The sequence below is a fragment of the Erythrolamprus reginae genome, chromosome 6 (genome assembly GCF_031021105.1).
Source record: "Erythrolamprus reginae isolate rEryReg1 chromosome 6, rEryReg1.hap1, whole genome shotgun sequence".
NCBI lineage: Eukaryota > Metazoa > Chordata > Lepidosauria > Squamata > Dipsadidae > Erythrolamprus > Erythrolamprus reginae.
In genome coordinates, this window is record NC_091955.1 from 31311610 (window position 1) to 31336128 (window position 24519).

A 24519-nucleotide genomic window follows, 5' to 3' on the forward strand; every position below is an offset into this window, starting at 1 on the left:
CCCGGCAGGCAGGCTTTGCTGGAGGGACCGGGAGACACGGTCCCTCATGGCGGCCGCCATTTTGGATCCCGGGCGAAGTCTCGCGATGCGAGACTTCGCTCGGGAGAGCAGGGCCTGATTGGCTGAGGCCCTGATTGGTCCGGGCGGGGCCTGCTTGCCCTATATAAGGGCGAGCAGGCCCGAGGCTCTTCCTTTTCGCCCGGACCGATCTACCGAGCAGACACCCGCCCGCCCTCCACTATTTTGCAGTGTGCTTCGGGGTCGCCCTTAGGGGGCCGAATGGGAATTTTTTGCAGTTCTGCCTCTTAGCTGGGCTGTTTTTTCGCCCATTCCACACTGGGGTGATGGCTGTGCGGTTAGGGGGTGCTTGCATTAATTAGGTTAATTGGCTTACCTTTGGTCATTTGGGTAGGCAGGTTAGGGGCGGAAAATTGGGTGGTTTAGCAACCGCGCGTTCTCCCTTGGGCATCTTTGGGGATGATTGACAGGTTCTCCGCAAGCTCATGGAGGGAGTTTCTGCCTGAGCAGCTGGGGGGAACCTGTCTTTGGGTCCTACACCTTTAATTCCCCGATTCGGGTTAGCCGGTGGGACCCCCCTCATGCACAGCATGGCAGAAAAGGTCACAGGTGACGGCCTGGCCCTCACCTGGACCTTGCATCGAGATACGCCCATGAGTTGCCCAGGAATGTTTGCTGGCATACGTCATTTCCGCCCCGGAAGTATTTGTTTGACCCTGCAGGTCCAGTTCCGGGTCATAGTTGTTTATGCTAATTTATGCAAAAATATTTGAATAAATTATGCAAATTTATGTTAATAAAAATGACCCAATTTTAAATCCAGCTCTGGTGTCCGTGTCGTTACTCCGTCTCTCCAGCAATATAGCATAATCAAATAGGAATGATCATAATTTTAGAGCAGAACATGTCCTGCATTCAATGAATGCTGAAGATGTAATGCACAGGTCTTCAAACTTGACAACTTGTGCACTTCAACTTCCCAAATTCTCCAGCCATTTCTGGAAGTTGAAGTCCACAAGCAGTGTTCCCTCTAATTTTTTGGGGGGGTGGGCGGAAAAGTATAGTGTCTGAGTGGCAGTCCCTTCGGGACTGGGCGGCACAGAAAGAATGAACGAACAAACAAACAAACAAACAAACAAACAAACAAACAAACAAACAAACAAACAAACAAACAAATAAAAAACCCACCCTGTTTTGCCTCAGAGAATTTCAAAATAAAATATTGTACTGTGTGTCTATAACAGTGAGCTCATAATAGGGCAACTCTATCAATATCAAAGTGCCACTTAAATAGTTGAGCTAGTTTCAAACTAGATTTTGATTTTCTTTCTCTCTTCCTTACTCCCATTCTTTTTCTTTCTCTTTTCCTTCCTCTCTTTTTTCTATCTGTTTGTCTCTCTTCCTCTCTTCCTCTCTCTCTCCTTCCCTCTCACTCTTTCCCTCTCGGCTTCTGGGCAGGTTTGGAAAACTCTGAGTTGATGATGATTTCTAAGTGAGCGATTGCTCACTGCTCAGCTTAGAGGGAACTATGTCCACAAGTCTTAAAGTTGCCAAGTTTTGGGGGCCCTGATGTAATTGATTTCCTTCCCAGGTTTTGATATGCCACGTTCTCCACTGGCAGAGCACAAAACAGGAAATTATAAATGGCTCGATTAAGCTATAAATTTATGGCACAGAGGATCCCATTCATTAGTTGTAGATGTATAAATCAATTTAATCTTTCAATCACTGGGTATGCTTATCATCCCAGAAACCAGCTGTGACTAACCCTATTAATTATATAAATTGTCAAAGTTCAAATAATATATCATACAAAAGCAGAAAAAAGCAAAAAGTATTTCAACAGGTGATTGTGATGCATTGTTTCTATAGCAAAGTCTGTATGGCTGTTAATTATTTCTTAGTTAAATGTAGACAATATTCATGATTTAAAAGGATTAGCTATGTTTGAAAAATAAAGACAGTGTGATTAAATAAGAATTAAAACTGTCCTAATTTACACAAAATATCTTTCATATTCTTATATGAAATATTCTAGTATAAGGCCAGAATGAGAGGCAATTTGCTATAGTCTAAGGCTAAACCAGGAGACTGTGAATTTTAGTCCTGCATTAGACACAAAGCCAGCTAAGTAACCTTGGGTCACTTACTTTCTCTCAACTTTAGGAAGAAGTCAATGGCAAATACTGTTGAAAACTGCAGGGCCTGGCAGTTTCCTAAGAATTTGACATGACTGAATGAAAAGTGGGGGAAATAGGATGGAGTAAATTAAATCCAAGACCACAGCATAAAGTGAGAAAAATGTGATCATTAAAAAACATGGCCAATGGTGAGGCATTGGTGTTGTTCAGAGTCATTCAAATGTGGTTACAAGTCCTCTCTTATCAATAACTGTAATTTGAACTCACATTTATTTATTAAATGCATATGCCACTTATTTCACCATAAGTGATTCTATGAAGTTTACAATCATTAAGCATGATAATCCAGAGGTCTCCGATAGGTGGGGCACTGGGCGAGAGGCTTGTCCCACAGAATGAGGTAAGGTGAGGCAGGAGGTCAGGCAGCTACAGTCAAAAACCCATCAACCACTGTGTGCTTGCTGCCCTTTGTGTAGGGGGGGGGAGATGGTTTCCATCTTTGTGTAGAGGGGGGGAGATGGTTTCCATCTATAGACGCAGCCTGCTGGCCCCTCAGCTGATGCACATTATAGCTCCAGAGCTCGCTGCCAGCACAACACCGAGTTGGCTGCCCAAGTAGTAGTAGGGAAGGAATGTGATGCGGACCATTGGATGTGCTTACTCTGGCCCACTGTCTGTTTTGGCTTGCGGTTGGAGAGCAGGTCACCACTAGTCATATTCTTGTCTCGAGTCTTTCCCTTGGCCTGCACATGGAGTGTGTTCCCCATGTGCACCCGACTGCAATGGCAGGTACACGAGAGGGGTGTTTCACAAGCAGCTACTGGTGAAGAAAGGGAAGCAGGGGAGAGCACGGCATTTACCCTTCTGCTACCAGACTTGCACACATGCACACACCTGATAGGGGTAGTAGGGGCTGGCATCCTGGAAATGGTAAGAGGCCAACCAGGATCGCTTCAGTCCTGTCCATCCCAGCCCAGCATGCATATGTCACTTCAGCCAGGCCCATGCCATCCTAGAAAGCATGTTTGTGCAAAGGAGGCAGGCGCATGCGCGAACAGACCTGGCCTACCCCGTCCTAGCACATATGTGGGCGACCATCTGTTGTACTCACATGCATTTGCCAAGATGGCATGGGCTGGTCTGTATGGGTGTGCGCCCACCACCTGTGCACACACAAGCCAGGATGGCATGGCTGGGTTTCTGCATGCATGTACCCATCATATCCTGCACACATGAGTGCCCGCCAGGATAGTTCAGGCTGGGCTGAAGTGATGTGGGCCAGACTCTTACTGTTTCCAGGCCAGCTGGGTGGGCTGGATGTGACTACATCGAGGGCTGTATCCGGCCCATGGACCTTCAGTTTGAGATCCCTGCTATAAATCTTACTTTTCACTTTGTGTTGAACAAACTGGTGTCTAAACTATACTGGGAGGTTTTAAAAATATTGATCTTTAAGCTACTTCCCTCTAGATACTCTATTGAACTGCTATTTCCTCTACAGAAAAATAAGATGAGAAGAAACTTTGTTTACTTGTGTCCTATGTCTATTAAAATTTGATGTCATGTAGCATAATTTCAGAGTTAAAGAAGTCAGTAGGCAGCGTTATATATTCCAGAAAGTAACTGGAATTGAACTGGAAGAAAAATGTAAGATAACCTTCCAACCCTGTATTTTATGAATTTGCAATGCGTAAGATTTTAAACATGAGAATCTGTTTAAAATAAGTGAGATAAACTGTCTAGACATATCATCAGAAAACCTGCTATCAGAAGATGAGAAGAGCCTATACTGTAAAATCTGTTTGTGTTATTTTGTCTTTATTTTATTAAATGTTGCTATACCCAAAGGACAAAAGATCAATAAAGCTCCTTTGGTTTCCTGATGGAAGGCTGCAATTACTTCTTCCCATTATAAAATAAGCATAACTCAATTTCTTTCATCTATCATCTTAATAAATAAATATCACAGTACATTTATTTCACAGTGTCTTTTAATTTGATTTTAGGGGGCTCTTCACTACACTCTCCTATATTTTTTCTCTTTCCTTTATCTGCATTTCCACATCCAGCATGTCGAGGTAACAAATAAAACTTATGAAAAACTGAGCAGTTCTTGCTTTTCTGAGGGAGGGAAGCAAGACGTAGTCTCATTCTAAAAGTAGAAATCCTATTACCCAATTGTTTCTACTTTAAGAAGACTATGCTGAATCAAACTGAAAGAACCCCCATCCTTGAATAAGTCATGCTGAAAATGACTAAAATTGAATATCTCCCCAGATTTATTGTATATCAGTTTCCACATCATTAAAATGGCAACACCTCAATGCACAGAGAAATAAGACCTTCCAAATTTGTTTGCCAACCATCTTTTAATTTTAATGAAACTATTCTAAGGCCACTTTTCTCTTCCCCCTAAACTCTTTGGGACTTTTATTCCTATGAAAATAAAATTAAAATTGGCAATATGACAAAATCCTTGAATATTGTTCCCTTTTTATTCAGCCGTATGATACCACTGCTCTGTCCACTGCACTGGTTATCAGTTGGCTTTTGGGTATGAAATCAAGCTGCTAGTTATCTACCCCATAGCATAATTTTTTTTCTATTTGACACAGGACAGGTTTTGTCCATCTTATAATATTGGGCACAGCAGGTACATTTACATTAATTTGATTAAACAATGCCATCTATCATAACATCAGATTCTACGGAGAGGGGCTGCATACAAATCTAATAAATAAATAAATAAATAAATAAAAACATCTGTGCAGCTTCCCCACATATGATATTCAGAAAGTCACTGAAAATCAGGCTATTTTCCCAATGGTAAAGTATTGTCTTCTGGATCCATGACCATGAAAATTATACACAATTGCATTGTTCCAGAGTTATTGGAAATAGGATAGATCTCTTAATAATTAAATATTGCTACCAACGTCTCTTCCATTGAGGACCTGTATACTGCATAGGTCAAAAAGAGGGGCATGAAAATGTTTGTTGACACCTCGCATTCTGGACATAAATAGTTTCAACTCCTACTCTCCAAACGACGCTATAGAACACTATATACTAAGACAATTAGAAACAAGAACAGTTTTTTTCTGAATAGCATCACTCTGCTGAACAAATAATTCCCTCAACAGTTTCAAACCATTTACTAAGGCTGCATTACTATTAATCTTCTCATCGTTCCCATCACCAATTTCCTCTCACAAATGGCTGTACTATTACTGTAACTTTGTTGCTTGTATGCTTACAATTTATATTGACTGGTTCCTAATATAATATAATATCTCTAATGCACGCTCTAATTTCTGAATGCATCTTCCAATTACTTTTATATCCAACACTTATAACAACTATTTTATGTGAAGATAAATCACAATTGGCAGTAACTAGCATTAATAGTGAAACTGAAGTACCTTAAGACATCCTGAATCAAAGCCAAAATATCGTTCAAGATAATAGCTACTACTCATTATTAAAATCAGCACAGTCACATATTCAATACTGGAAAATTCAGTGGAAATTAGACAGTGTTAGATAATTAATATCCTATAATACAATACTTACTTACCTTGTTTAGACAGTATTTGTTGTTCTTCTTATGGAAATGCTGCAGACATTTCATGTTTTGTTTGTCTACAATCTTGCCAAAGAATTCATTTATGGTTTTGATAGAAACTGCACAGACAGCAGATTTAGGAGTTGGGGTTGAAGAGTCCGGTTTGCTTTGAGCAAAAGCACCAAATAAAATATCATCATTCGTATTAAGGCCCATTTGTTGAGCTAAGGTTGCACCGGGCTTACCAATATATGCAGCCTGTAAAATATTAAATACTTCATTTGACCTCTTAGCTGATCTCTTCTTACGTTTTTCAGTGTAAATACATTCAAGGGGCATTTCCACATATGAATTCAACTCAGAATCAAAAGAGCAAAACCGTACAATCCTTGTATGAAAAGCTTGGGAGTCAACAGATTCTCTTTGCACAGTAAGGAAGTACACAAAATGGTCCTTTTCAAATGCATGAACATACTTGATGGGATATGAATTCCTGAATTCTGGAAGAATATCAATGTAAGAGTAAGCCGTGAGGAACTCAAATCCATCCAGAGTTTCTTTTAATCTTCGAACCGATATTGAATGAAGCAAATGGTCCTGCTGGGATGAATTACTTACAGTATTGCCAACATAGAAATATACAAATCTTTCTTTTTCTGCCACCAGAATTTTGGTTCCTAAGGGGCTTACAACACAGTCAGGACACTCATCTGATTCCTCATCAATCAGTTTGGAATACATGCAGTGTACTGTACTTCCAATGTCAGCAGGATTATTAGGATCAATGACATGGCGCTGACAGGTTCCTTTGGCCACACTACCGCAGCTGATAAGATGATGATCGTAGTATGTTTCAAAGAGTAGAGCCATGTTAATGTTATCTTTCCAAATATCAGATTGATTTCCTTTAGGCTTACATTCATCACATGGAGCACAACCTGGATTCTCCAGAACAGGTCCAGTATTGTATTCATAGACGTTGTGAAGAGTTTCATTTAAGACATAGATTTTATTGACTGCACCCACATACAGGTGCTGTTTGTAGGGAATAATATTTTGTATGGGGGTTTCCGCAATGAAATATGGAAGTTGGTACTGGATACTCAAATTCATCTCTCTCTTTGAACCTGCTTCTTTACATTTGCCATTGCTCTTCTGTACCAAAGTAGACAGGAATAATATAATCCCAAAGGGAGAAGTAGCAAAAAGGTTCATAACTGCAGATCTATCCTGTCAAAAGACATTTTAAGAAAGATTTATTATCATATGACTTATCAACAGAATCGTCTAAGCTATATTATTTATTCAAAGCATTTATACCATAAATTCAGTGTAAAAAGCTTCTAGAGCAACTTACATAATGCATAATCAAATACTGTCCTCAGGCCTAAACTGAAAGAAGACTAAAATGACACAAGACTGAAAGAAATGGATTTAGGGAAAGTAAAAGCACAGGAGGTTCTCAAATAATTGTTTTATCTTTTTATAATATAAATGATCTGCTCAGGAATCTCTATGTAAGACTATTGCTTCTACAAAAATATGTGTTTTCCAAGATGTAGAATTAACTAGGGCTAGGGCAAAAAAACCAACAATTCATTCTGAAAGAATATATCAACATTCCAGTTATTCCTGCTATAATTTTAAATATTGCTTAAAATTGCTTACCAATTTTCACTGTTTTTGAAAATCATAATGAGCTGAAGTCAAGATCAACTATATAGGCTTGCTAGAGAAATTAATACGTTACTTCTGTCTGAGCTCTTCCTGCCAGCAATAGCAATTAATAGGGTATGCAAAACTTTCTAAAAAGTGCTTCATCACGTACTTGAGATAACATAAAGCACTTCTCTTCAAATCATGAAAGCAGTATACAACTACTTTATAGCCACATGGGGAGCCAGCTACAAGCAGCTTATGAAAGCAACTATGCAAGTCTGAGAAAATGCATGACTGATTTAATTCTTAAAAAATAAAGGCTTTTTACATTTTCCAATACATTACAATATACTTTGAAAAGATTTATATAACAGAACTTGGAATCTCTTCTTTTACTTAGCATTATGTTATAACTGGGACACTGTCATCTTCACAAGGCCAGCATTTCTTATTTCAGATTCAAACTTATTAGGAAAGAAACCAAGAGACTTTTTACTGAAATATTCAGAAATTCAGAACAACTAATAAAATAATATTTTCCTAAATGAGTTCTATTTCAACTTTAAACAAACCAGTATTAATAATACAATTAGCATTTATTTTATGAATATATAAGCATATAATTAATTTATATTTGTTTTATTCAAAAACTTCATTAATTTTACATTTACTTAACAGCTCTATAAATTAATACATTTAAGTTTAATAACAGAATATATTAATCACTAAACACTGCCAGACTCTTTTAAACATATTGTATTAGATATTGTATTGATTTGATTCTAATCCTATGACATTTTAAGTATATTCAGGAATATTGTTACTCTATTTCCTGAGTAATGTGATAGTTCGTTTTTAAAATGCTTACAGCAATAAGTCACTTTATACGATAAGCATTTAGCTATACAGTCAGGCAGAAAATAAATTTGAACTGTCCAATAAGCTGAAGAAGAGTCAAATCTAGCACATTTCTTCCTTTTTATTCATTTTGATGTGGTTTTCAAAATTAAAAAACTCCTGAATAGGGCAATATTTTAAACCTCTGACAGGAATAATAAATGAATTGTGGTTGAAGCAGTGGGATTTTCATCAGCTTTCCACATTATACTACAAGTTAAACCAAAACATTGTTCTATTGATACTTAGACACAGTTGCTAATCTAAATTTAGTTTCTTTAGATGGAAACAATTATGCCTCCTAAAAGGACAACCATATGCTGTTTACAGGATTTTGTGCAAAGTATTATTTAGTTATGAATAAATAGTATTGTTATTGGTACAAAAAGATGAATACCATTGTTACCAATTGTTCACAAAAGCACCTTTAAAAGCATCTTTGGTAGTATAGAAATATGAAAACAAGTTTCAACAACTTTATTTCTAAGGTAATATTCTTTTCATGCTTTAATTTTCTTAAAGTAGCTTGCATATAAACTGTATGTTTCCCAGCATGATATTTATCTATTTATCTCAAAATTCACCTAAACGTTTACTAGAATTTTCTATTCTCAATTACTAGCTATTTCAAAAATTTCTGCAAAGAGCAGTAATGGGACAGTTTCAATTTGCAGAGCTATTTATTTGGATCCAGACAGTTCTTAAAATGAATAAATATTTCTGATTTTGATAAAAAGGGAGAAAATATCCAAAAAATATTTGATACACAGTACTACCTTGTCTTATGAACTTAATTGGTTCCAGGACAAGGTTCTTAAGGTGAAAAGTTCGTAAGACAAAACAATTTTTCCCATAGGAATCAGTGGAAAAGCAATTAATGCGTGCAAGCCCAAAATTCAACCCTTTTGCCAACTAAAGCGCCCATTTTCATGCTGGTGGGATTCCCCTGAGATGGAAAGAAAGGAATTGTAGTTAGCTTCACTATTCTTGGATGTTGGCAGCTTTCAATGAGCTGCTGATACTAAAGTGGCTGTTCCTTTCTTTTGATATCCTTTGTATTCACAGCAATGGCTCCTAAAGTAGCACCCTAAAATGTTCTGGTCTCGTATCACATTTGCCTTTTTCAAAAGATGACCCTTTCTAGATTTCATATGGGTGCTAGGATGATACTGAACCTGTAAATCCATTCCAGGCAATCTGATCTCTTTCTCTTACCATGGCATCTTATAATGAAAGGTTTGCACTGAACCAGCCACAAGGCCCACCGCCTGAGGAAGCAGCCCAGAAAGAAAAAGAGAGAGAAAAGATACCACCAGCTTGGATATCCTGAGTAAGGTATGCTGTGGTAGGAGCTACTGCTGGAGGGGAGGGGAGGAGAAGAGGGGAGGAGAAGAGAGGAGCCAACAAGAACCCTATCAAGCACAATCTAACAGTTGAATGCATGGAAGAATTGAAACAAATTATTGTTCTGGAGGCTTCATCATTTGAGAATCCCTTCTCAATTCTTCATACCATGAATTCATATATTTATACAATTCCTATTTTACAGACTTAGTGGAATTTGCACAGCAGAAATTTTGTAAATTCAATACTGCAGGATTAGGTATAAAGCCAAGAATAACAGGATTAGGTGATCATCAGTGAGACATTTTGTAGCAGTTTTACTAGAAGCTCAACTGTCAACACAACATAGCTATTGCGGGTTTTTTGAATGTAGCCATTTTACTAGCTACATTAAATTTCTTCTAACATGGCCATCTTTGTATATATCCATCACTGATTAAAATAATTTTTATCAGTCTTTGGAAAGTACTTTAAAATTTTCAGAAGCACAACATTTGACTTTCAATTTAGAAAAGTATTTGAGATAACCTCAATATGAATAGTTTTCTTCATAGAATGAAGCATATTTCTATTTGGTATTTAATTTAACAAGCTAAACAATACAAATGTTGTTTGTGTAGATACGTCTCCAGTTTGGATTCAACATAAAAGTTACTATATTGAACTCAAAAGAGAATGACAAAATTTGTGGCCTGACAACAAAAAGACCACTAAAAGAATGCAATAGCCAGCAAATCTGTTCTAGGGAGCATGATGTCAGCACATTCATCCTAATGTATAAATGGGTTCTGGCTAGCTTCCACAAGCATAGTCAGCAATGATGTACCATGTTGGAGGTGCAAAAAATAAGTAATGCAACTGGTGTTAGAATGTAAGTGATACTTATATGACCTAATATTCCTTACTGTAAATTCTCATTTTATCAGTTAACATTATTTCCTGCTGACCAACCATTTTCTGCATCTCACAATTCAATTACTTAAAAAAAAACATTTACAAGATATCTTAAAGGTATTCAGATCACTGTAAATTTCAAATATAAAATAACTATCATACTTTTTGGACTATAAGATGCATCGGAATACAGTGATACCTTGTCTTACTAACTTAATTGGTTCCGGGAGGAGGTTCATAATGTGAAAAGTTCATAAGACGAAACAATGTTTCCCATAAGAATCAATGGAAAACCGATTGATGCATGCAAGCCCCAAATTTACCCCCTTTTCAAGCCAAAGCTCCCGTTTTTGCACTGGTGGGATTCCCCTGAAGCTCCCCTCCATGGGAAACTCCACCTCTGGACTTCCGCATTTTTGCGATGCTGTAGGTAATGGAAGTCCAGAGGTGGGGTTTCCCAGCAAAGGAAGCCTCAGCGAAATCGCACCATTGCAAAAACACGGAAGTCCTTGACCCCACTTCCGGACTTCTGTGTTTTTGCAATGGTGCGATTTTACTGAGGCTTCCCTCGCTGGGAAACCCCACCTCTGGACTTCTGTTGCCAGCGGAGCACCCGTTTTTGCAATCCTGGGATTCCCTTCCTGGGATTTCCCTACAGCATCGCAAAAATGCAGAAGTCAGGAGGTGGGGTTTCCCATGGAGGGGAGCCTCAGGGGAATCCCAGGATCGCAAAAACGGGCGCTTCACTTGCAACGGAAGTCCGGAGGTAGGGCATCCCAGTGGCAGCAGCGGGTTCGTAAGACCAAAAAAGCTCATAAGAAGAGGCAAATAAATTCCAAAACTCGGGTTCGTATCTCGAAAAGTTTGTATGATGAGGGGTTTGTATGACAAGGTACCACTGTATAAGACAAATCTTAGTTTTGGGGGAAGAAAATAAGAAAAATCTGTCTAGCATCCTTAGCAAACAGCTTGGAACAGGTATAGTCTACAGAGAGGGGCGGCATACAAATCTAATAGATAGATAGATAGATAGATAGATAGATAGATAGATAGATAGATAGATAGATAGATAGATAGATAGATAAACAAATAAATAAATATTAATTTTACAAAGCTCCATTTGAAAGGCTGTTTTTTTTCAGCTGTGTAAAGCTCCATTTGAGAGGTTGTTTTCAGCCTTGCAAAGTTCCACTTGAGAGGCCATTTTTTTCAGCCCTGCAAAGCTCTGTTTCATAGGCTGTTTCCAGCCTTTTAAAGCTCCGTTTGAAAGGCTGGGTGGGGCTACATTCGGTATATAAGACACACCCAGAGTTTCACCCTCTTTTAGGAGGGAAAAGGGTGCATCTTATAGTCTGAAAAATATAGCACCACATTCTTGAAAACTACAGTAGAGATAGGATTTAAATCCTGCATGGAATTTCATGGAAATGAAATTTGGCCACATCCTTATCTTTCTCCTTTACAATTACATAGTTAAGATTTGTGTCTAAAATCATACAGAAGAAATGTGCATTGTTAAAGCATCTCAAGTAAATCTTGCTTAAATCTTGAAAACATGCTTTCTTAATCACCTAACAGATAAGTATTTCCAGAAACCAGAACTGTGTTTTATAGTCAGGCTATAAATTAAATAAAACATGTTGCTTTTAATGCTATTAGTAAATGACATATATCAATGCAACCTGAGTGAAATTAACAAAAAAGCTTTTCCAGAAGGCATAACCCTTTGTTTTCCTGAAATATAAAACATATGAAATATTTGCAACATAAAAGTAAATAAAAAAATGAAAACCAAGTTGATTCATGTTTAACTGTTCACCAATATTTACACACAGGTCCCATTAATCAATACTATTCAGCTTATAGTAACTTTCCATAAACAAAGGGTAAATTATTTAACCAGATCAAAATCAGTTACAGTGATACCTTGTCTTATGAACTTAATTGGTTCCAGGACAAGGTTCGTAAGGTGAAAAGTTTGCAAGACGAAACAATGTTTTCCATAGGAATCAATGGAAAAGCGATTAATGCGTGCAAGCCCAAAATTCACACCTTTTGCCAACCGAAGCAACGGAAGGTCCAGAGGTGGGGCATTCCAGCGGCAGCAGCGGGTTCGTAAGGTGAAAATAGTTTGGAAGAAGAGGCAAAAAAATCTTAAACCCTGGATTCGTATCTCGAAAAGTTTGTATGACGAGGGGTTCGTAAGACGAGGTATTGTAGTACAGTTTTAATCACATGCATACAAAAGCAATAATTAATCTTCTATTTTGAATAAAATATTTTAATTTTTTAAAACTTATTTTATGTTAACCTATACAGTAGTAAGATCAGGGCTATAGTAGATCAGGGCTCTCCAACCTTCGCAACTTTAAGATGGATTCAAGAATTCTGGGAGTTGAAGTCCACAAGTCTCAAAGTTGCCAAGCTTGGAGGCCCCTGCTGTAGATAATATTTTTCCTTTGTTACCTTATGCATTGCTTTAATTCTCTAAGAATAAAGTGAGCTTTTCAGCCTGTGCTAGTCTTGATTTCTCCCCCCCCCCCTTATGATAGTAATGGTGCTGGACTAAAATGGCACAACAGGTCTTTATTATTACTAATATAATAAGTCTTCAAAAATGTTCATTGATGTTCTATGGGGAAAAAGCAGAACAATAACACTATTTCGTTTCAAAAGACTGCGCAGAAGGAATCCTAGCTAACCTTTGCTGAAGAGGTAAAGAAATACTGTTGAGTTAAGGTTGAAGGTTTCAGATAAGGAAGTTAAATATTCTGAAAATATTGAAAGGAGGCCTAGAAAAAGGAATTCACTCAAGAATGCAGGGAAAAGAAAACCAGACAATAGATTGCGTATCATTATAGTAGTTTGAGCTGAGTTGGGCTTTATGAAATCTTCACTAAAGCTTTTATTCTTTGTCTTCCCCCCTCCTACAAAAAGACACACATAGCAATATTTAGCACCAAAAGCAAAAAAAAAGAAAAAGAAAAAAAGAAAATAGACACTACAGAGGGAAAGAAATATACAGTCACATTTTATTGTGTGAATGTATTTAATGTTTGCTGGGGAGGGGAGGGAAGAGGACAAATGACAACATATGCTTCATGATGGCATCATGTAGTATTCCTTGTGTAGGTCTAAAGTCATGTGGTTGGGCAAGCCCAGATGTGATACAAAGCCACACATGAATGTTCAGTTTACATTATGCGGTTAGCATAAGTTGGCATGGGCTTTGAACCCTAGGCTTTACAATCACAGAGTTCTGGGCAGGCCTGGAAGGCCTGGGAAAATCTAGTCGGAAATTCTAGCTTGTAGCAAAATGTAACAGGAGTGTGCTTAGAGTTTGCCCTTGTATTTGTAACATTATGAATGCTGTACTGTATTCATTGTATATGAATTACCACATCATGTAAGACTTCTCATGTACATAGCAAAAGTTGCATAGAGATAACATTCCTATAAGAAAGCTGGCAGAGAAAAATAAGTTGGGATTGATTCTCTTGTGATAAAAGGCTTTTTTCGCCCCTGCAATGGTCTCTGCCTCTCTTTGAATCCTTCTCCATTCTACAGCATCATAATGTTGCAACGTTAATTAGGTATCATTATGTAGATGATATAACTATATGATGTTTGCGAGTGATTACGTCATGATGCATAATTATTGTAATGTTAACCTCTTTGTGATTTGTGATAGGGCACAGGGTGAGTTACCATCAGTAGTTACCACTCAGTGAAACAGTGGAAGTAATGTGCTGGTGTCTGGAGGCTGTTAGGGTCTGGATGGGTGCTAACAGGCTCAGATTCAACCCCTACAAGATTGAGTGGCTATGGGTTCTGCCTCCCAAGGACACATCCATCTATCCATCCATCACTCTGGGGGGGGGAACTTTTGATCCCCTCAGAGAGGGTCCCCAACTTGGGTGTCCTCCTCGATCTATAGCTGACTTTGGAACATTATCTTTCAGCTGTGGCAAGGGGAGCATTTCCCCAGGTTCGCCTGGTCCACCAGTTGCAATCTGTTTTGGACAGGGAATTTCCACTCACTGCTACTCATGCCCTTATCACCTCTAGGTTTGACTACTGCAATGCTCTCTACTTGGGGCTACCTTTGAAGAGTGTTCGGAAACTGCAAATCGTGCAAAATGCAGATGCATGAGTGGTCATGGGCCTTCCTAAGCATGCCCATGTTTCTCCATGCTGCCGATTGGTTTCCAAATGCAATTCAAAGTTTCGGCTATGACCTATAAAGCTCTACATGGCATTGGACCAGATTACTTGTGGGTGAACCTCCTGCCACATGAATCCCAGTGACCGGTTAGGTCCCATAGAGTCAGCCTTCTCCAGGTCCTATCAACTAGATAATGTCACTTGGCAGGGCCTAGGGGAAGAGCCTCCTCTGTGGGGGCTCTAACCCTCTGGAATCAGATCCCCCAAGAGATTTGTATTGTCCCCACCCTCCTCACCTTCCGCAAGAGTCTGAACCATCTATGCCACCATGCATGGGGCTATTAGACTGCAGCACCCTGGCCGACAAATGTTATGTAAGTGCATTATTTTAGTGGGAATGATTGGTTTTAATGTAACTGGGGATTTTATATTAGATTTAGTTAGTTTAATTTACTGGATTTAGCATACTTCTATTGTACTGTTATTTCTGCCATATGTTGTAAGTCACCCTGAGTCCTCAGAGAAGGGCGGAATATAAATCCAATAAGTAAGTAAGTAAGTAAGTAAGTAAGTAAGTAAGTAAGTAAGTAAGTAAGTAAGTAAATAAATAAGTGCCAATGCATAAATCATTGGTTTTATTCTCTCTGAATAATAAATGAAGTAATACAACAGAAACATATGAACATTAACGCAGCAAAACAAATTCACCCAAAGTGGTATTCATAGTCTTGACAGAAATTCTTGTAAAATAAGTCAATGAAACAAAAGTAAAGATTTGATTAGACTTTTTAATTAATACTTATTTTGATGCAGAGCACACTGTTTTGCTTTCCATTGTCATCCTCAATTAGTCACAATTATGGATTTACTCTGCGTAAAATTCACATCATTTGCATCTCTTTCACTCTGTGTTCCTGTCTCTATACCCATCTCTCTTAAAATCATAAAGTGATTAATGTCCACTCACATTTTTAAACTTATTACATGGAATAGTTTTATATTTAGAATACTAGTTTACAGAATTGGCGCTGTTTTCATTTCACCCACTTAAGATTGGTGAGAGACTTTCTTATAATTTAGAACTGAAGATCTGTAAAACAGGCAGAGTTGGAACAACTACCATGGAAGAAACCTATTTTACCTATTTTAAGAAGAAAGAAGTTAGCAGTCTTTTCTTGTTTTGCAAACTTATCCAAAAACAAAAAAACCACTACAGAACAAATAAGTATGTTTCCCCCTTCATCTTGTGATTCTTTGAAGGCAGAATCCTCCCTTTTCCTGATATTCAATTGTTTTTCTTTTGCTCCATATAACAGTGAACCAAAACATTTTGTTACCTGAAATAAAACCCCTTCTGTTGCAGACAGTTCAATTGCACCTTCAGTTGATCATGCTACCTCCCTTCTCTGGTTGTATATTCCACACATGGATTATATATTTAGATTTCCATGATCTAGCATACTGATGGCAAATCTATGGCATGCGGAGCCATATCAGAGGACATGCAAGGCATTGCCCTATGTTAGCTCCAGCATGTGTGTGCCAGCCAGCTGATTTTCAGTCTTGGGAAAGGCCGTTTCACCCTCCAGAGTGCGAAAAAGGGCCCAACAGGCAACCAGAAGTTCAAAAAAATGGACTCCCAGTTTGCCCTTTGTGCTGTTTTTCGCACACCAGAGGCTTCAGGGAAGCTTCTTGAAGCCTCTGGAGTGTGAAAAACAGCACAAAGGGCAACCCATAAGTCAGTTTTTCTGAACCTCTGGTTTGCCCATTGGGTGATTTTTTCACTGTCCCTACATGCATAGGGATGGGGAGGATTATGCACATTCTCAGGGGCAGCCCAGGGATGTGGGCATGCATGGGAGGAGGGAATGGGTTTGGGCACATGCACGCAAGCTAGCACATGTAAACACACCCTTTTGGCATGCAAACCAAAAAAGTTTGCCATCACTGATCTAACAGGTTCTATTCGCACTTAACAGACAGTTTTTTTAAAAATTACAACATAAAAAAACAAAACATAATTTTCTACTCACAAAACATAGATGAAATTATGCAGATGTGCACATGTTGTAACATAGACAGAGGTGGAGAAAATTGGAGCTACATCTATTGAGACAAAAACATACTAGGAGAAATCGAGACTCCATAGAGCTTTTTATTGATTAGGTTATTCCTCAAATTTCTACATCACCTATCTTAACCGCATGTCTCAGATACATCACATTAAGTGCATGGCTAAGTTATCTCTACTACTACACTGAACCTGTATCCCAATTACAAATTTTTTTAAGGTTTTCATGAAATTACTCCAGGAATACTTCAACCTCTTAATTACTTAGGAAAGCGTACTTAATTTTAGAAATTCTCCCTCTTCCTCTCTTATAAAGCTAAAAAATATCTTAAAAGTCATCTGTTTGTTCTAACACTATTTTCAGCAAATAATTAAAAGGAAATCTGATATCTTAATGAATACTTTTTATCATTGCAAATTTTGATGTTTGGTATATTTCAGGCTTGCATCTGAAGTATGTATTCACTTTGAAATTATAGATATTAAAATACAAGGTTAAGTACATTAAAGAAGAACTTCTCAATGCATGTAAGTGCAAAATAGCACTTTTCTACAAAGTGCTACAATGTTGCAATGTTTTGCTAGGAAGATGCAGTGTTTTAATGATTCAAAGAAAAAAGTTTCACTTGCTCTGCCATGCACTTGAAGTATTTTCAAGAGTTACCAGATAGCTTCTAATTTTCTCCAGACATGATTTACAGTTTCAGCATTTTATTATATTTTATCATATTTCTTTTTAAAAGTGAAGATTAATTAAGGCAGAATTAAGTCACATTCTTTTCATGAATGGACAGGCACCTGCATGTTTGCTGAAGATTCAATAACCTCTATATCAGATGAGGTAGGGAGGAAACATGTTCTGCTATTTGTTATCAGATACTAACAGAATTCTTGTAAATCTATTTTTAGGACAAGTTAGAGGCAAGATATTCCAATACAGAGAATGAAGTCAATTTTCTCTTAATAATTAGCAAAAGTATATGCAGTGCATTCAGAAAGTATTCAGACTCCCTTCACTTTTGTCAATTTTATAATGCTGCAGCCTGATTCTACAGTTGTTAAAATTCTTTCCCCCCGCATTACTGTGTACTCAATGCCCCATAATGACAAAATGAATACAAAATTTTAGAAATATATGTACATTTATTTAAAATAAAAAATTGAAATATTACATTGGCATAAGCATTCAGAACCTTTGCAAACAACATCTGAAATTTACCTCAAATGCTCCCGTTTCCCTTGATCATTGCTGACATATTTCTACACCTTGGTTGGAATATACCTGTGGTAAATTAAATTGATTGGACATGTTTTGGAAAAGCACAAACCTCTCTATAGAAGGCCTCACAGCTGACAAATGAAGTGAATTTTTAGTGAAGTGAAGTGTAGCAGAGCAAAAGCCAATGAAGTCAAAGGAACTGCCTGTACAGTCAAAGACAGGATTATTTCAAGGCACAGATCTGGAGAAAGTTACAATAAAATTTCCCCTGCACTGAAGAGCACAGGTCTCCTAATTCTCAAATGGAAGAAGTTTGGCACAACCAGGACTGTTCCAAGATTTGGAACAGTCAAACTGAGCATTTGGAGAAGAGCACTTAGTAAGAGAAGTAACCCAGAACCCGATGGTCATACAGAGATCCCATGTGAGATGGGACAGAGTTCCAGAAGGACAACCATCATGATAGTCATCCATTGATCTGGGTTTTATGGTAGAATGGCTAGACAGAAGCCTCCCCTCAGTGAAAAACACATAAAAGCCCACTTGGAGTCTGCAAAAAAGCATCTGAAGGACTATCAGACTATGAGGGAGAAGATTTTCTGGTCTAATGAAACCAAGATTGGCCTCAATTCTAAATGTTATATCTGGATGAAACCATCACATGCCCAATATCATCCCAACAGTGAATCATGGTGATGGCAGCATCATGCTGTGGGCGTGTTTTTCAGCAGCGGAGACTAGGGAACTGGCCAGGGTTGAGGGAAAGCTGAATGGTGCAAAGTACAGGGATATCCTCAACAAAAACCTGTTCCACAGTGCTCAGGAGCTCAGAGTGGGCCAAAGATTTACTTTCCAACAACTATTCTAAGTACACAGCCAAGACAACACAGGAGTGTCTTAGAGACAACACTGTGAATGTTGCCAGCCAGAGCCCTGACTAGAACCCTACTGAACATCTATGGAAGGACCTGAAAATGGCTGCCCACTGACAGTCACTATCCAACCTGACAGAGCTTGAGAGGATTTGCAAGGAAGTATGTGGCATAAAACCCCCCAATCCAGGTATGCAAAGCTTGTCACGTCATACCAAAGACTCAAGGCTATAATTGCTGCCAAAGGTGCTTCAACAAAGTACTGAGTGAAGAGTCTGAATACTTATGCCAATGTGATATTTCAGGGTTTTTTTTCTTTTTAATAAATTTACAGACATTTCTAAAATTCTGTTTTCACTTTAATCATTATGGGGCACTGTGTAGATTAATAAGAAAAAATGAATTTCAACAACTGTAGAATCATGCTGCAGCATAACAAAATTATCAAAATTATTCTGAATGAACTATATATGAATATTGATTCACAATACCAGAAACAGGAAGATCTTGTATTTAACACAGTTAAATCATTAAAATTTCAAACATTAAATAGCCTGTAATATTTGTTCTGACAGGCTTTCCCAAACCACAAAGCAGACTCCTCACCATGATAAAAAACTTTTTTTACATAGGTTGAAAAGAATTTCTCTCCAGCAAAGTTCCAGCAAAGTGTCTTTAATGAGGTTTCACAACTACATACCTTTATTAGGCTTGGAGAGTTGCCAGGAAGTTATCTTCCAAATGCCACGCTATATCAACAATTACTTGGCAAGAAGTCAGGAATGGATCTCCACCTTCATGTATTGAACCAACAGAACCAATAAATTGTTTCCTGCAAAAGCCCACTCCCTGTTTGCTCTTTTATTTCCTATGGGATGAGCCATTCATTGTCCACCTCTGGTGTTACTCCCAAGTCGACCCTTGTTCCTTAACTGTTCTCTTCATCTGGCAACTCTGCATATGTGCACACTGGGAACAGGTTCCAGCTGTTCTTCTCCATGCTGATGTTTGACTCCGGAGATAGCTGATGACTGCCAGATGGTCTTGGTCCCCTCTCTGCCTTCAGCAAAGAGCCCTGGGTCTGAGCCTTCCCCAGACTCCAGGACTGGCCCATGTTCTTCCCCAACCTCCTCACTGTCCGAATCAGTTGCCAGCTCTTCCGGTCCACTGGTGGACCACAACAATATAATCTATACAGATATGTGTATAGTGATTGTAATGTTTAGTTTATAATTGTGTTTTGGTATGGTTTTATCTACAGCAGCTTTTCACAGAGGTTTTTTTTAAAAAAAATACTCTACTGAGAGTCAAGGACAGAAAATTGTAATCTCTATACCAAGAAATTAAAAAAGAATTGTATTAACATACAAACTCCAGGCCCCTTTGAATATGACACATGTTTGACAAATATGATTTCTGTGGCTTCAGTGTGACAAGATATGCTAGTCAGTGAAGTTTACATTCTAGATCAGTGGTTCTCAACCTTTCTAATGCCGCGACCCCTTAATATAGTTCCTCATGTTGTGGTGACCCCCAACCAGAAGTCTAGCGTCAATTCTCCCAACAGAGCTTTAAGCTGATTGGCAGGAAGGTTCAGAGGGACACCTCCACTGTAAACGCCTGATGGGTCGGATTTAAAAATACGTTCCAAGGTGCCAGAAAAGAAGCATTAGTTCCTAACACCATGGAAATTTTGTCTTTTCCCTTGGTCTTAGGCGACCCCTGTGAAATGGTCGCTCGACCCCGAAAGGGGTCTTGACCCCCAGGTTGAGAACCACTGTTCTAAATAGTACTGAATAAGTTGGGCCAATGATCTGACTCAATATAACAGTTTTAAGCATGTTAAAGCCATTTCTTTTATGGTCAGACATGTTCCTTCAAGAATAATCAGATTCATGATTCATGATAGACAAAAATGTATTTAAATCATCTAATTCAGCAGAATAGCGTCTAAACCTGTACTGTTTACATTTAGTTCCAATACACTATCCACCACACCCAAAATATATTGTGATATAAAAAGGAGGGTGAGGATACAGAATCTTAAAATGAACCTCTTAACATTCAAAGAATTGAACATGTTGTTGATCATAGCTTAGGTCTGGATTAACTTTGGGAATCATGTTTTTCCAAAAGAACTCCCTGACCATATGCCCTACATGCTGCTGAAGAAACTAATCAGATTTCTCATTCTAAATACAAAGTTCTCACTTGAGCAGATGGTTAAATCAAACTTATTTGCTTAGAGAAAACACAATACATCCATGTGCCCTGTTTCCCCCAAAATAAGAGTGCATGGTAATAAGACCAAGCACTCATTTCAGGATTCAAAAAAACATTAGACAGGTTCTTATTTTTGTGAAAACACAGTATGATTGACTGCAAACCCTTATAGATCTTTTGCATAAAGCAGAAAAAATGCACTTGTGCTGTGGTGACTTGAAGAAAAACTAGATAATTAAAGAAAGCTTTAAAAAACAATCAGAGAAAGAGATAAATTTGTAAATTTATATATCATATATATTCTCTCCTTATCTCTTATATCTTATATATTCTCTCCCTCCCATCTACTTCTCTTTTTACTTTCTATCGTTATATATATTACTTAATGTCTATTCTCTTCCATATGTATTGTATATTGGACAAAGAATAAATGAATAAATAAAATAAACCTATTTGTATTCATTGCAAAATAAACCAGAAGCTTCTATTTTTATTGTTTCTTTTTTCACTTGGTTTTCTTTTTTCTTTCTCTCTTTAGGGTATTTATTTTGCATTAGTTTTTATTGTCGCTTTAAACTTTTGTTTAAATGTATATATTAAAAAGGAATCATTGTATCTCAGAGCTTCTACACACATATGCATTTACACATAGCATATATACATTTCTTCAAACATATTTAATATCCCTTCCAAAATATTTTTTCTAAGGTGTTATAAGATTTGAATTTAATTATTGAATAATTTCTGGACTTCTGATTTTTTTAAAAAAATCATCATCTTGTATTACATGCTCAGGTTACATGAGTAGGTTTGGTGAGTATTTTCAAACCATTAGCAATACTTCTGAGTCATTGCTTTTTTACAGTTTTGAATAACCACATAATCGTAGATTATTCAGTTAAACTTTTAGCTTTTTAAGTCAAACAGGATATATCTGCAGGGAGAACTACGGAATTACAGCATACCTGGAGGCATTTACAAAATAAATAGGTTTACAGCAATTCAAGGTCAAGACTTGTTTGGGCAAATACTGCTATTTTGTAATCATAGTACTACTAATTCAAATAATGACCAGTTATACATCTCTACCCCATGTCCAGTCAACGAAGCAGTGGAAGTGATGTGCCGGTGCCTGGAGGCTGTTGGGGCCTGGATGGGTGTCAACAAACTCAAACTCAACCCAGACAAGATGGAGTGGCAGTGGGTTTTGCCTCCCAAGGACAATTCCACCTGTTCATCCATCACCCTAGGGGGGGGGAACTATTGACCCCCTCAGAGAGGGTCCGCAACTTGGGCGTCCTCCTCGATCCACAGCTGACATTGGAACATCATCTTTCGGCTGTGGCGAGGGGGTTGTTTGCCCAGGTTCGCCTGGTGCACCAGTTGCGGCCCTATTTAGGCAGGGAGTCATTGCTCATAGTCGCTCATGCCCTCATCACCTCGAGGTTTGATTACTGCAATGCTCTCTACATGGGGCTACCTTTTAAAAGTGTTCAGAAACTTCAGATCGTGCAGAACACGGCCGTGAGAGCCATCATGGGGCTTCCCAGATTCACCCATGTTTCTACAACACTCCGTGGCCTGCATTGGCTGCCGATCAGTTTCTGGTCACAATTCAAAGTGTTGGTTATGACCTTTAAAGCCCTACATGGCATTGGACCAGAGTACCTCCGGAACCGCCTGCTACCGCATGAATCCCAGCGATCGATAAGGTCCCACAGAGTTGGCCTTCTCCAGGTCCCGTCGACTAAACAATGTCGTTTGGCGGGCCCCAGGGGAAGAGCCTTCTCTGGGGCGGCCCCGGCCTTCTGGAATCAACTCCCTCCGGAGATTAGAACTGCCCCCATCCTCCTTGTCTTTCGTAAACTTCTCAAGACACACCTATACCGCCAGGCATGGGGGAGTTGAGACACCTTTTCCCCCAGGCTTTTTATATTTTATCTTTGGTATATATGTGTTGTCTGGTTTTTAAATAAGATAGGGTTTTATATGCTTCTTTTTAATATTAGATTTGTTTCGCTATAATATTGTTTTATATTATTGTTGTGAGCCGCCCCGAGTCTTTGGAGAGGGGCGGCATACAAATCTAATAAATTATTATTAATTATTATTATTATTAAGGCTCATTTATACATGACATTTGTTATATACCATCACCCATAAATACAGCAGAAAAGATTATCATCACAAGTGCAAAAAGCAGACAGCTCTTTTATAAATTGGTTGCCGAATTCATATATGTTTCGCACCATAAACTCACAAACTGCATGTCAAGCTTTCACTGTATTTATCTCTCACTCAACTGAAAAAAGTGCCTTTTAGCTTTATGTACCAAAGGGGAAATGCTGACATATTACATCGGTTTTACCAAAAGAGATCCTAATCACATCATCTTCTCCAGATATCTTCTACATATTGAAGGTATTTTGGCGGGAATCCTACAAAGTCATATGCATCTATAGGTAGTCCTTGTCTTATAACCACAATTGAACACAAAATTTCTGTTATTAAATGCGACATTTGTTAAATGAATGATCTTTCTTGCCACAGTTGTTAAGTGAATCATGGCAGTTATTAAGTTATTAATCTGGTTAGTGAATCTGGTTTCTTCATGGATCTTGCTAATCAGAAGGTCGCAAAAGGGAATCACATGACCTTGGGATGCTGCATCTGTCATAAATACAAGTTAGTTTTCCAAGCATTTGAATTTTGATCACATGATCATGGGAATACTACAAAGGTGGTAACTGTGAAAAATGGTCATAAGTCACTTTTTTCAATTCCGTTGTAACTTTGCAGGTTCATTAAATGAACTGTTGTAAGTCGAGGACTATCTGTAGTGTCAATGATTCACGTGTGACTGAAAATAGGGCAATTTGCCAGATTAATAGTACTTCTTATAAGCAGGTCAGGAAGCTTCTTCATTTTGGAATGCTTGATACATTTGGGGCACTTTCCTTACAACAGGTTTTTTAAAGTTTTAAATGTTCAAATAAAGAACATGTAAATAGTTTAGAAATTTCCTAATTTCCATTTTGTTTTACCGGACAGAAAATATCACATAGTTTTGGAGATGACGTCAGCCAATTCTCCATGGTTATTTTAAATTCTAATAAAATGTTAATTAATTGTTTTATTTCTTTTAAAAAAGTGATTTTTGTGATGGCAATCAAGAACCTTCTTGCACTAGCTACTTGAACCCAACAGTCAAAGATCAGAAGATGGTCTTAGAGAATGGTCTTGAGAAAACCACGGAAAAGGGCACAGAAAAGAATAAACAAGAAGAACAGTAGTTGAATTGAGAACCAACCAGAATTTAGATCAAAATGCTTTAAATCCTTTAAATGATTCTTGGATATTTGTGTGTAAGGAAATATGTTATTAAGCAACCAGCTGATGGAGAATAAAGGGAAGTTTAGATCTGATCCTTAATAGCCAGACGTCACTTCTGA

General features: G+C 38.1%; 1 protein-coding gene across 5 annotated transcripts in view; it reads right to left on the reverse strand.

The window, feature by feature from the left end:
* MET (MET proto-oncogene, receptor tyrosine kinase) overlaps nt 1–24519 on the reverse strand; it is a 139572-nt gene that overhangs the window by 94885 nt on the left and 20168 nt on the right. For 4 of the 5 annotated variants that reach the window (XM_070755471.1, XM_070755470.1, XM_070755468.1 and 1 more), the window contains exon 2: nt 5737–6954. The exons of the other annotated variant lie outside the window; for it this stretch is intronic. In XM_070755471.1, the coding sequence (XP_070611572.1) occupies nt 5737–6939 (1203 nt within the window). In that variant the 5' untranslated portion in view covers nt 6940–6954. The remainder of the gene's footprint in view (nt 1–5736; nt 6955–24519) is intronic. 5 annotated transcript variants of the gene reach the window in all.